This window comes from Salmo trutta, chromosome 28, assembly GCF_901001165.1.
Source record: "Salmo trutta chromosome 28, fSalTru1.1, whole genome shotgun sequence".
Taxonomy (NCBI): domain Eukaryota; kingdom Metazoa; phylum Chordata; class Actinopteri; order Salmoniformes; family Salmonidae; genus Salmo; species Salmo trutta.
Window position 1 is genome coordinate 18,482,408 of NC_042984.1, and position 13,725 is coordinate 18,496,132.

Consider the following 13,725-nt stretch of genomic DNA (forward strand, 5'->3'; position numbering starts at 1 on the left):
TACCTTGGACATTGAAACTATAGTTAGTGACTTTCCCTGTGGCCGTATTAACCCCTCGCACGTCTGCGACGTGAGCGGAGTTATATTCCACTCTCAAAGCATCTTGCTCTATTTCATCCACAACCCCCGCAATTGCCGTTTTGATCACAGGTTTCAAACCTGATATCAAAGCCAAAGTACAAATTCTATCAATGTACTCCCGTACCCAGTCTTTCTGTAGCTGAGTACATCTACTAATTCCGGGTTTATCGGTTGATATTTTTTGTTGAGATAATGCTGACATCAAAACGCTGGTATATTGAGCTTTGATTATGGTTTTGTCATTGTGCCAAGTCATAATTGCCTCCCTGAATTTATCAGATTGGAATTTTCCGTCAGCCAGGAAATGCTGACCAATCTTATCCAGTTTTCTAAATTTTTCCCATATTCGAGCTGAATTGGTAGAATGCTTGTGTGCTTCTTTCAGTGCCTCCATGGCTTTATTAAAATCCTCTAGCTCCGCTTTACCGGGAAAATCAGGGCCATCTGTTGCCATATCATTAGTTATTCCGAAACCTCCCTTGACAGTGTGCAGGGTGTTTAGATTTATTCACTCCTGTCTATAATACACACCTTCTATTAACAATTTTCCAAGGTAGAGCTACCCACTTCCCCGGATAATAGTTTGTGGCTATTAATTGGTCACAGCACTTAATACCTTGTATTAGAACCTATACTATAGCGTCTGCAAATGTATTACTGGAGAATACGATTACCTAATGTCTTATTCCAGTGTTGCGCCTCAAATATCACTGTTGTTGATAACACATTACCAAATCTATTCAGACTTGTCTTCCTATTTCCACGTAATCTTTCATGGTTCCCCCTCCCCATAGGGCATAAACCAACCTCTCTCCTTATTGCTACTGCTAAATCACGTAACTCAAACAGTGTTTGAATATCTTTTTGCTTTTCTTTTAACCATGCATGTGGCTTACCTTCAGAATTTATAGGCAACCTTCTTATCATTATCCACATACATTCTACTGCCTCACTGTCACTGCAGCTGGGACTTTCATCCCTTTTACAGATCTCACAGGGGAATATCCCCACTAGGGACCTATCATATATGGAACCTACCCTACACTGTATTGTCACTCATGGATCTCACAGCGGAAAACCTCCACTCGGGACCTATCCTTATGGAACCTACCCTACACCTTATTTTTACCTGGATCTCGCAGAGGAAAACCTCCACTCGGGACCTATCCTAATAGAACATAGCCTACACCAGATATTTACGACCGGTCATTACACAATGGACCTACTGAATAAACTCAGGTTTTCTAGGTCCGTATCCTAGAATTGTTCAGCCTACGATTCTCATCTCCCCAAGATGTCAGAATTAGTGATAACAGGTGTAGGAACTGTGCCTACCTTATTTCTGGTGCCGGCTCCTGTTTCTCTGATTCGGAAATCTCTAGTTCAACTGCAAATAGTGGTGAATCCCTTTCGTGACGCCAACTGTTAGGTTCTAATTTTCAGAGTAAAAACTCAACGGACAATATGAAAGCTCAAACCAATTTTATTCTTCCTAGAGGGTCAATACAGCTGCATTAGACAAGGACATATTCACACAAGCACTGATATTTAAACCTTTCTCCTATGCTGAGTCTCCTACACATCTGAACAAACATTGTATCTTTATTGGTAGGCAGGAAACTAAGTGATACGGGCCATAAACTTTTCTTTCTCCCTTAACGTGATCTGACCTGACCTCGACCCCCTTCATCACTAATCCATGGCTGTCTCCACTTATCAATGCCTGCCACATGTGATCGCATTCCCTACACTCAGTACATTCCAGGCTTAATTGCCCCCACTATATACTTTCCTCTTACAGATAGCCATTAACCTCTGGTGTAGCCCCTCGGCTATGGCACCCCTCAGGTATCTATTACAACTAATGATGAATAACATTTAAAGTTCAGAAATCCAAACCTATCAATGGAAAATAATGCTTCTCCATGAAAGGTGAGTTCCACTCCGCTAGCGCGTCGATAGTCAGCAAGCAAGCATATATTATTTTATTACATGAGGATTGTGGTTAACACAGCTGACCTGATAGTTATGTGGTATGTTTAGCTCATTATGGCATCTCATTAAGTTGCACTGTCTGCCTGATGTTGTACGTCCCTCAGTGCTGCGGCACCCCTTTGGACCTGAGTGGCCTTTCTATGGAGGGGATAGCAGTCCTCAACATTCCCAGCATGCACGGTGGATCCAACCTGTGGGGAGAAGCCAAGAAGAGTGAATCCAAGTGCTTGATGAATCCTCAGGAAATGCCTGAGGTTATTGTCGACCCTGAAATCCTGAAAGTCAGTGGACAAGGTACAGCGAAATCCCTTGGCTTGATCCAAGGGCTCAAGGTTTCAAAATGTTAAGTTGTGCCCATGTCTGGTATTGAATATTATTAGAATATCATGTGAGATGTTTTAGAGTATCCATTTCAAGAGGTCTGTTCTCATGTCACAGCTGTTAAATGAGAACGTTTGTTATTTTTATTGGAAGATGCACTTGACCCTGGATGGGTTGTGAAGTAGGTTTGAACAGCTAGTCTCAGACTAAAAACTGTACTGCCTCTGTGTGAATTGCATGTTCAGTGTTTCCATCTTCCATGACAGACCTCAGTGACCGGCGTTTGGAAGTGGTTGGTCTAGAAGGGGCCATGGAGATGGGGCAGATATATACTGGACTTAAGAGTGCTATAAGACTAGCAAAAACCTCACAGATTACAATCAGGTGAGTGTTTGCGACATGTTGAGACATGTACAGACTAGCTGAGATATCACAGTATGATGTGGGATGATTATTTTTACACCTTGCACCTTTAAAAAAATGATTCCATCCTCACTACTAATGCTGCCTTCATGACCAAGTGGGAAGGTGGTAATTACCCATTGTAATGTCTTAAATACAAGATGGTTGTATTCACGTTTTGAACTGAGAAATTCCAACAAATGTGTAGATCATGAGAAAGTTTTGATTATTTTGCTATTTTTTGCCCATAAAAGGTAGATGTGTGTATGTGTGTATATATATGTATATATATATATATATATATATATATATATATATATATATATATATATATACACACACTACTGTTCAACAGTTTGGGGTCACTTAGAAATGTTTGGGATCACTTAGAAATGTCCTTGTTTTTGAAAGAAAAGCTATTTTTTGTCCATTAAAATAACATCAAATTGATCAGAAATACAGTGTAGACATTGTTAATGTTGTAAATTACTATTGTAGCTGGAAACGGCAGTTTTCTAATGGAATATCTACATAAGGGTACAGAGGCCCATTATCAGCAACCATCACTCCTGTGTTCCAATGGCACGTTGTGTTAGCTAATCCAAGTTTATCATTTTAAAAGGCTAATTTATCATTAGAAATCCCTTTTGCAATTATGTTAGCACAGCTGAAAACTGTGGTTCTGATTAAAGAAGCAATAAAACTGGCCTTCTTTAGACTAGTTGAGTATCTGGAGCATCAGCATTTGTGGGTTCGATTTACAGGCTCATAATGGCCAGAAGTTCTTTGTTTCTGGCCATTTTGAGCCTGTAATTGAACCCACAAACACTGATTCTCCAGATACTCAACTTGTCTAAAGAAGGCCAGTTTTATTGCTTCTTTAATTAGAACCACAGTTTTCAGCTGTGCTAACATAATTGCAAAAGGGTTTTCTAATGATAAATTAGCCTTTTAAAATGATAAACTTGGATTAGCTAACACAACGTGCCATTGGAACACAGGAATGATGGTTGCTGATAATTGACCTCTGTACAGAACTCGCCTATTTAGATATTCCATTAAAAGAAATCAGCCGTTTCCAGCTACAATAGTCATTTACAACATTAACAATGTCTACACTGTATTTCTCATCAATTTGATGTTATTTTAAATCGACAAAAAATTAGTTTTTCTTTTAAAAACAAGGACATTTCTAAGTGACCCCAAACTTGTGTGTGTATATCTATTTTTTTATTTAAGAACAAATTCTTATTTACAATGACAGCCTACCAGGGAACAGTAGGTTAACTGCCTTGTTCAGGGGCAGAACGACAGATTTCTACCTTATTAGCTCTGGGATTCGATCCAGCAACCTTTCAGTTACTGGCCCAACACTCTAACCACTAGGCTACCTGCCACCACTAGGCTACCTGCCCTATATCCAGAGCTGCTTTCACTTTTTAAATCAGAAGGAAGATAAACAGAATCAATTTAGTATCAATCATTTGTACAACTGCTGAAGATGCCACCATGCTTGCTGTCTTTTTTTGTTGACAAATGACGTCAGAGGTGCAAGTGGGAAACTCGGAGCTTGGGGATGATAGATGAGTTTCCCACTAGTAATTACCAGTTGGAGGGGCGTTAAAGTGTATTTTTCCCAGTTGTATTCTGGTATTTACAAAATTCCGAGATGTTGTGAACACAGAATTATCTCCCTTATGTTTCTGTCCATCTCTCAGGACTAAGAAACCTTTACCGATGCAGATAGACGGAGAGCCCTGGATGCAGCCACCCTGTACGGTGAGTGCTAGGAACCCAAATTGAGTTCAGGGTAACAGATTGTTTTAAGAGTTTTTAAAGCAAGTTCTATTGCTAGAGACCATGGAGCTTGATGCTATTTCTTACATTGTTACCCCAGGTAATCTTAGGTTTTTATTACATACAGTCGGGAGGAACTATTGGATATAAGAGCAACGTCAACTCACCAACATTACAACCAGGAATACGACTTTCCCGAAGCGGATCCTCTGTTTGGCCTACCACCCAGGACAATGGATCGGATCCCAGCCGGCGACCCAAAACAACGGCGCCGTAGAAGGGGCAGACAGAGCGGTCTTCTGGTCAGGCTCCGTAGACGGGCACATCCACACCGCTCCCGAGCATACTACTCGCCAATGTCCAGTCTCTTGACAACAAGGTAGACGAAATCCGAGCAAGGGTAGCATTCCAGAGAGACATCCGAGACTGTAACGTTCTTTGTTTCACGGAAACATGGCTCACTCGAGACACGTTATCTGAGTCGGTACAGCCACCTAGTTTCTTCACGCATCGCGCCGACAGAAACAAGCATCTCTCTGGTAAGAAGAAGGGCTGGGGTGTATGCCTTATAATTAACGAGACGTGGTGTGATCATAACAACATACAGGAACTCAAGTCCTTTTGTTCACCTGATTTAGAATTCCTCACAATGAAATGCCGACCGCATTATTTACCAAGAGAATTCTCTTCGATCATAATCACAGTCGTGTATATTCCCCCCCAAACAGACACATCGACGGCCCTGAAATAACGTCATTGGACTCTATGTAAACTGGAAACCACTTATCCTGAGGCTGCATTTATTGTAGCCGGGGATTTTAACAAGGCTAATCTGAAAACAAGGCTCCCCAAATTCTATCAGCATATTGATTGTGCTACCAGGGCTGGCAAAATCCTAGACCACTGTTATTCTAACTTCCGCGACGCATATAAGGCCCTCCCCCGCCCTCCCTTCGGAAAAGCTGACCACGACTCCATTTTGTTGCTCCCAGCCTATAGACAGAAACTAAAACAGGAAGCACCCGCGCTCAGGTCTGTTCAACGCTGGTCCGACCAATCGGATTCCACGCTTCAAGATTGCTTCGATCACGTGGACTGGGATATGTTCCGCATTGCGGCTAACAACAACATTGATGAATACGATGATTCGGTGTGCGAGTTTATTAACAAGTGCATTGGTGATGTTGTACTCACAGCGTCTATTAAAACATTTCCCAACCAGAAACCGTGGATTGATGGCAGCATTTGCGCAAAACTGAACGCGTGAACCACTGCTTTTAATCAGGTCAAGGTGACCGGAAACATGACCGAATACAAACAGTGTAGCTATTCCCTCCAAGGTAATCAAACAAGCGTCAGTACAGAGACAAAGTGGAGTCGCAATTCAACGGCTCAGACATGAGGTATGTGGCAGAGTCTACAGTCAATCACAGACTACAAAAGAAAAACCATCCCCGTCGCGGATCACGATGCCTTGCTCCCAGACAGACTAAACAACTTTTTTGCTCGCTTTGAGGACAATACAGTGCCACTGACACGGCCCGCTACCAAAACCTGCGGGCTATCCTTCACTGTAGCCAACGTGAGTAAAACATTTAAACGTGTTAACCCTCGCAAGGCTGCAGGCCCAGACGGCATCCCCGGCCTCGTCCTAAGAGCATGCGCAGACCAGCTGGCTGGTATGTTTACAGACATATTCAATCAATCCTTATCCCACTCTGCTGTCCCCACATGCTTCAAGAGGGCCACCATTGTTCCTGTTCCCAAGAAGGCTAAGGTAACTGAGCTAAATGACTACCGCCCTGTAGCACTCACTTCCGTCATCATGAAGTGCTTTTAGAGACTAGTCAAGGACCATATCACCTCCACCCTACCTGACACCCTAGACCCACTCCAATTTGCTTACCGCCCCAATAGGTCCACAGACAACGCAATCGCCATCACACTGCCCTAACCCATCTGGACAAGAGGAATACCTATTTAAGAATGCTGTTCATTGACTACAGCTCAGCATTTAACACCATAGTACCCTCCAAATTCGTCATTAAGCTCGAGACACTGGGTCTCGACCCCGCCCTGTGCAACTGGGTCCTGGACTTCCTGACGGGCCGCCCCCAGGTGGTGAGGGTAGGTAACAACATCTCCACCCCACTGATCCTCAACACTGGGTCCCCACAAGGGTGCGTTCTCAGCCCTCTCCTGTACTCCCTGTTCACCCACGACTGCGTGGCCATGCACACCTCCAACTCAATCATCGAGTTTGCAGACGACAGTACAGTGGTAGGCTTGATAACCAACAACGACAAGACGGCCTACAGGGAGGAGGTGAGGGCCCTCGGAGTGTGGTGTCAGGAAAATAACCTCACACTCAATGTCAACAAAACAAAGGAGATGATTGTGGACTTCAGGAAACAGCAGAGGGAGCAGCCCCCTATCTACATTGACGGGACAGTAGTGGAGAGGGTGGAGAGTTTTAAGTTCCTCGGCATACACATCACGGACAAACTGAAATGGTCCACCCACACAGACAGCGTGGTGAAGAAGGCGCAGCAGCGCCTCTTCAACCTCAGGAGGCTGAAGAAATTCGGCTTGTCACCAAAAACACTCACAAACTCTGCACAATCGAGAGCATCCTGTCGGGCTGTATCACCACCTGGTACGGCAGCTGCTCCGCCCATAACCGGAAGGCTCTCCAGAGGGTAGTGAGGTCTGCACAACGCATCACCGGGGGCAAACTACCTGTCCTCCAGGACACCTACACCACCCGATGTCACAGGAAGGCCAAAAAGATCATCAAGGACAACAACCACCCGAGCCACTGCCTGTTCACCCCGCTATTATCCAGAAGGCGATATCAGTACAGGTGCATCAAAGCTGGGACCGAGAGACTGAAAAACAGCTTCTATCTCAAGGCCATCAGACTGTTAAACAGCCATCACTAACATTGAGTGGCTGCTGCCAACATACTGACTCAACTCCAGCCACTTTAATAATGGAAAAATTGATGTAATCAATTTATCACTAGCCACTTTATATAATGTTTACATACCCTACATTACTCATCTCATATATATATATATATATATATATATATATATATATTGTACGCTATACCATCTACTGCATTTGCCATCTTGATGTAATTAAATGTATCACTAGCCACTTTAAACAATGCCACGATATATAATGTTCTCATACCCTCCATTACTCATCTCATATGTATATACTTTACGCTATACCATCTACTGCATCTTGCCATCTTGATGTAATGTATCACTAGCCACTTTAAACAATGCCGCTTTATGTTTTAATACCCTACATGACTCATCTCATATGTATATACTGTACTCTATACCATCTACTGCATCTTACCTATGCCGTTCGGCCATCACTCATTTATATATTTTTATGTACATATTCGTATTCATTCCTTTACACTTGTGTGTATAAGGTAGTTGTGGAATTGTTAGGTTATATTACTTGTTAGATATTACTGCACGGTCAGAACTAGAAGCACAAGCATTTCGCTACACTTGCATTAACATCTGCTAACCATGTGTATGTGACAAATAAATTTGCTTTGATTTAATAACATGGTAATATGTTGGTAACAAGTACGTAGACATGGTAATAACATGGTAATAACATATCATTTGAGTAACACAACCTTTCACTCATATTCCCCCTTCAGATTCACATCACACACAAGAACCAGGCCAATATGCTGACGGGTCCCCAGAGCCGCTCCAGCTTCTTCAGCTCAAAGTAGTAGCCTGCTCCCTGGCTACACGCAGTAACATGGCCTATATGCACTTGCTTATTATTTTACATTGTGAAATGACAGAAGCAACTTGGTTTGTGAAACCAGTTGGTATATGCATATTTTAGAGAAATAGGTTGACCAACATTTTAAGAAAGTTCAACACATATTATTTTGTTTGTTCTGCCTCAATACAAGACGATATTATGAAAACATTGCCAACTACAGCTGTATGATAGCCTTTATATATGACTCTGGACAACAAGTTCAGAGCTTTTAGTGGGTTTTATGTGCCTTTGACCACATTTTTTGCCAAATTCACCTTATGCGTTATCAAGGGGACAAAGACTGCTGGGTTACACAGTCTAAGATGTTGGTATCCGCTTGAAAAGTTGGAGTTAAATGTTTATTCAATAAGATTATTTTAACTGCATTTTCCTTAATTGTTATTACGTTTTTGTAGGATAATTTAAATGTATACAGTACCAGTCAAAAGTTTGGACACGCCTACTCATTCAAGGGGTTTTCTTTATTTTTACTATTTTCTACATTGCAGAATAATAGTGAAGACATCAAAACTATGAAATAACACATGGAATCATGTAGTAACCCCAAAAAAGTGTTAAACAAATCAAAATATATTTTAGATTCTTCAAAGTAGCCAACCTTTGCCTTGATGACAGCTTTGAATTCTCTCAACCAGCTTCATGAGGTAGTCACCTGGAGGGCTTTTCCAACAGTCTTGAAGGAGTTCCCACATATGCTGAGCACTTGTTGGCTGCTTTTCCTTCACTCTGCGGTCCAACTCATCCCAAACCATCTCAATTGCGTTGAGGTCGGGTGATTGTGGAGGCCAGGTCATCTGATGCAGCACTCTTCTTCTTGTCAAATAGCCCTTACACAGCCTGGAGGTGCGTTGGGTCAGTGTCCTGTTGAAAAACAAATGATAGTCACACTAAGCGTAAACCAGATGGGATGGTGTATCGCTGCAGAATGATGTGGTAGCCATGCTGGTTAAGTGTGCCTTGAATTCTAAATAAATCACAGACAGTGTCACCAGCAAAGCACCATCACACCACCTCCATGCTTTACGGTGGGAACCACACATCCGTTCATCTACTCTGCGTCTCACAAAGACATGGCAGTTGGAACCAAAGATCGCAAATTTGGACTCATCAGACCAAAGGACAAATATCCACCGGTCTAATGTTTCTTGGCCCAAGCAAGTCTCTTCTTCTTATTGGTGTCCTTTAGCAGGGGTTTATTTGCAGCAATTTGACCAGGAAGAACTGATTCACACAGTCTCCTCTGAACAGTTAATGTTGATGTGTCTTGAACTTGAACTCTGTGAGGGGCAATCTGAGGTGCAGTTAATTGCCGATTTCTGAGGCTGGTAACTCAAATGAACTTATCCTCTGCAGCAGAGGTAACTCTGGGTCTTCCTTTCCTGTGACGGTCCTCAATTGAGACAGTTTCATTATAGCATTTTATGTTTTTTGCGACTGCACTTGAAGAAACTTTCAAAGTTCTTGAAATGTTCCTTTTTGACTGACCTTCATGTCTTAAAGTAATGATGGACTGTCGTTTATCTTTGCTTATTTGAGCTGTTCTTGTCATAATATGGACTTGGTCTTTTACCAAATAGGGCTATCTTCTGTATACCACCCCTACCTTGTCACAACACAACTGATTTGGCTCAAACATCTTAAGAAGGAAAGAAATTCCACAAATTAACTTTTAACAAGGTACACCTGTTAATTGAAATGCATTCCAGGTGACAACCTCATGAAGCTAGTTGAGAGAATGCCTAGAGTGTGAAAAGCTGTCATCAAGGCAAAGGTTGGCTACTTTGAAGAATCTTAAATATTTTTGGTTACTACATGATTCCATGTGTGTTATTTCATAGTTTTGATGTCTTCACTATTATTCTATAATGTAGAATATAAAGAAAACCCTGAAATGAGTAGGTTTGTCCAAACTTTTGACTGGTACTGTATCAAATTTGGTCATTGAAAGTCTAGGATTTATTAAGTTATGAAATATTTACAAGCTCAGTGCATAATGCTTATGGTAATATACCCACATCAGTGCAGATTTATATGAAATTATTATTCACTCTTGTCAGCAGGAAACTCTTTGCTCCTATGTCCTGTGGCCAAACGTAATTTAATTGTTTTAATAGCAGTAGTTTAATTCAGTAGTTTTAATATATTGAATGACCATTTGGAATCGAAAACAAATTGTTTACTTCCTCCTCTCAATGTAATGTCAGTTTTCTCTTATTCGGTATCTCTAATTGAATATTTAGCCATATCATTTCACTTAAATACTGAGAATGTTGAAAATATTGGAAATGATGCTATAGATATTTCAATAAACCGATTTGACATTGTGCAATGTGGTGTGGTTATTATATAATGAATAGGTAACTATTTGATATGTTTCTTTATTAGTTAGGCCAAGGAGAGAGTGGGGTAAATTGAGCCAAAGGGTTAAATTGAGTCACTCTTAATTCAAGCAAACCATACACAAAATTCATAATTTGACCAAATATTTAGGAAAAGGTCATAATTTCATGGAGTCTAAGGAAGAAACCACACAGAAAAAGTGGTAAGCAAGTTAAATCCAAAAAAGTGTGTTAGAGGTTTCATGATGCGTGTATCTAAACCAAAGTAGATGCTTCTAAGATTGTTCTATACATCAGTTGGGGTCTTTATAAGCTTCAACATGAGGTCCTTAACCTAGCATGAAAGTGCATCCTTGTAGCTTTGTGGGTGGGCTAATAGTCAAAATATTTGCCTTGGGGTAAGTTGAATTAATAGCAAGTTGAGCAAATTGAAGTGTTTTCTTCCCAGGCGTTAAGCATTTTCACATTTTAGTCATTTAGCAGACGCTCTTATCCAGAGCGACTTAGTAGGATGAAGTGACTTGCTCAAGTGCACATCAGCATATTTTTCACCTAGTTGGCTCGGGGATTTGAACCAGCAACCTTTCGGTTACTGTTCCAACGCTCTTAACCACAAGGCTACCTGCTTTTTTGTTTTTTTGTCCAGACCTCTGGCCGTCTCTATGGGGGTGCCACAGGGTTCAATTCTCGGGCCGACTCTTTTCTCTGTATATATCAATGATGTTGCTCTTGCTGCTGGTGATTCTCTGATCCACCTCTACACAGACGACACCATTCTGTATACTTCTGGCCCTTCTTTGGACACTGTGTTAACAAACCTCCAGACGAGCTTCAATGCCATAAACACTCCTTCCGTGGCCTCTAACTGCTCTTAAATGCAAGAAAAACTAAATGCATGCTCTTCAACCGATCGCTGCCCACACCCACCCGCCTAGCATCACTACTCTGGACGGTTCTGACTTAGAATATGTGGACAACTACAAATACCTAGGTGCCTGGTTAGACTGTAAACTCTCCTTCCAGACTCACATTAAGCATCTCCAATCCAAAATTAAATCTAGAATCAGCTTCCTATTTCGCAACAAAGCCTCCTTCACTTATGCTGTTAAATATACCCTTGTAAAACTGGCTATCCTACCGATCCTTGACTTCGGCGATGTCATTAACAAAATAGCCTCCAACACTACTCAGCAAATTGGATGTAGTCTATCACAGTGCCATCCGTTTTGTCACCAAAGCCCCATATACTACCCACCACTGCTACCTGTATGCTCTCGTTGGCTGGCCCTCGCTTCATATTCGTCGCCAAACCCACTGGTCCAGGTCATCTATAAGTCTTTGCTAGGTAAAGCCCCCCTTATCTCAGCTCACTGGTCACCATAACAAGACCCACCTGTAGCACGCACTCCAGCAGGTATATTTCACTGGTCATCCCCAAAGCCAACTCCTCTTTTGGCTGCCTTTCCTTCCAGTTCTCTGCTGCCAATGACTGGAACGAATTGCAAAAATCACTGAAGCTGGAGACATATCTCCCTCACTAACTTTAAGCATCAGCTGTCAGAGAAGCATACCGATCATTGGATCTGTACACAGCCCATCTGTAAATAGCACACCCAACTACCTCATTCCCATATTGTTATTTATCCTCTTGCTCTTTTGCACCCCAGTATCTCTACTTGCATCTTCTGCACATCTATCATTCCAGTGTTAATGCTAAATTGTAATTATTTCGCCACTATGGCCTATTTATTGCCTTACCTACCTAATCTTACTACATTTGCACACGCTGTATGTGTGTTATTGACTGTACGTTTGTTTATCCCATGTGTAACTCTGTGTTGTTTGTGTTGCACTGCTTTGATTTATCATGGCCAGGTCGCAGTTGTAAATGAGAACTTGTTCTCAACTGGCCTACCTGGTTAAATAAAGGTGAAATAAAAAATTAAAAAAATGTTTAGGATGCTCTGGATCGATGTGAACCACAGCGTGTTCCAGTTCCAACCAATATCCAGCAACTTTGCACAGCCATTGAAGAGAAGTGGGACAATATTCCACAGGCCACAATCAACAGCCTGATCAACTCTATGTGAAGGAGATGTGTCGTGCTGCATGAGGCAAATGGTGGTCACACCAGATACTGACTGGTTTTCTGCTCCACACCCCTATCTTTTGCATATCTGTATTCCCAGTCATGTGAAATCCATAGATTAGGGCCTAATGAATATATTTCAAATGACTGATTGCCTTATATGAACTGTAACTCAGTAAAGTTGTTGCATTTTTGTTCAGTGTATATATCCCTTGACAGAGTAATGCTGAATGTAAAAACATTGCTCAAATTACCACATTCTCCCCTACTACAGAAATAAAGGTACTGTATTGTGGTCTCACCAATTCTCTTCAGTCTCACCAAATATATTACACATACAAGATCACAGGGGGTGCCACTTGTTCAGTTTTAGCAGTCTGCTCTGTGCCAATCTCATTGGCTGGGCCCCATGATCTTATACTTTGGTACATTCACAGATGGATCATTAGAAGCAATTGTTATTGTGTCTTCAGTGTTGGGGAAGCTACTCTGAAAAAAAGTTTACCAAGCTACCAATATTTTTACATTGAAATAAGTTATGCTACACTAAAATATTGTTTACGTAACTAAAGTAACTTTGAAAAAACTACTTCATGAAAAATGTTAATATGTAAATCTGAAATGTCAATGACTCCAAATTGCACTTTGGGGTAATATGGTAACAACAATGTGTAATTTAGCCTATTAAACACAACTATGTTTCAGGTGAGAATTGTGCAGGTATGATCCTGGAAAATAAAGGACATTTTCTACTTCACCCATATTTTATTTTAGCAAAAAAAGTAGTTTGTAGTTCCACTAGTTAGCTACACCGCTATATGGCAAAATAATTATAATGAACTACTGAAAACACTACCTAGATTTTAATTTAGT

The 13,725-nt window shown here is 41.3% G+C and overlaps 1 protein-coding gene across 3 annotated transcripts in view; it reads left to right on the plus strand.

Moving 5' to 3' along the window:
* LOC115165666 (diacylglycerol kinase alpha) overlaps positions 1-8,563 on the plus strand; it is a 43,365-nt gene extending 34,802 nt beyond the window's left edge. For all 3 annotated transcript variants that reach the window (XM_029718930.1, XM_029718931.1, XM_029718932.1), the window contains 4 exons: positions 2,181-2,370; positions 2,664-2,781; positions 4,518-4,578; positions 8,288-8,563. In XM_029718930.1, coding sequence (XP_029574790.1) covers positions 2,181-2,370; positions 2,664-2,781; positions 4,518-4,578; positions 8,288-8,365 — 447 coding nt within the window. In that variant the 3' untranslated portion in view covers positions 8,366-8,563. The remainder of the gene's footprint in view (positions 1-2,180; positions 2,371-2,663; positions 2,782-4,517; positions 4,579-8,287) is intronic.
* The last annotated feature ends 5,162 nt before the right edge of the window (positions 8,564-13,725 follow it).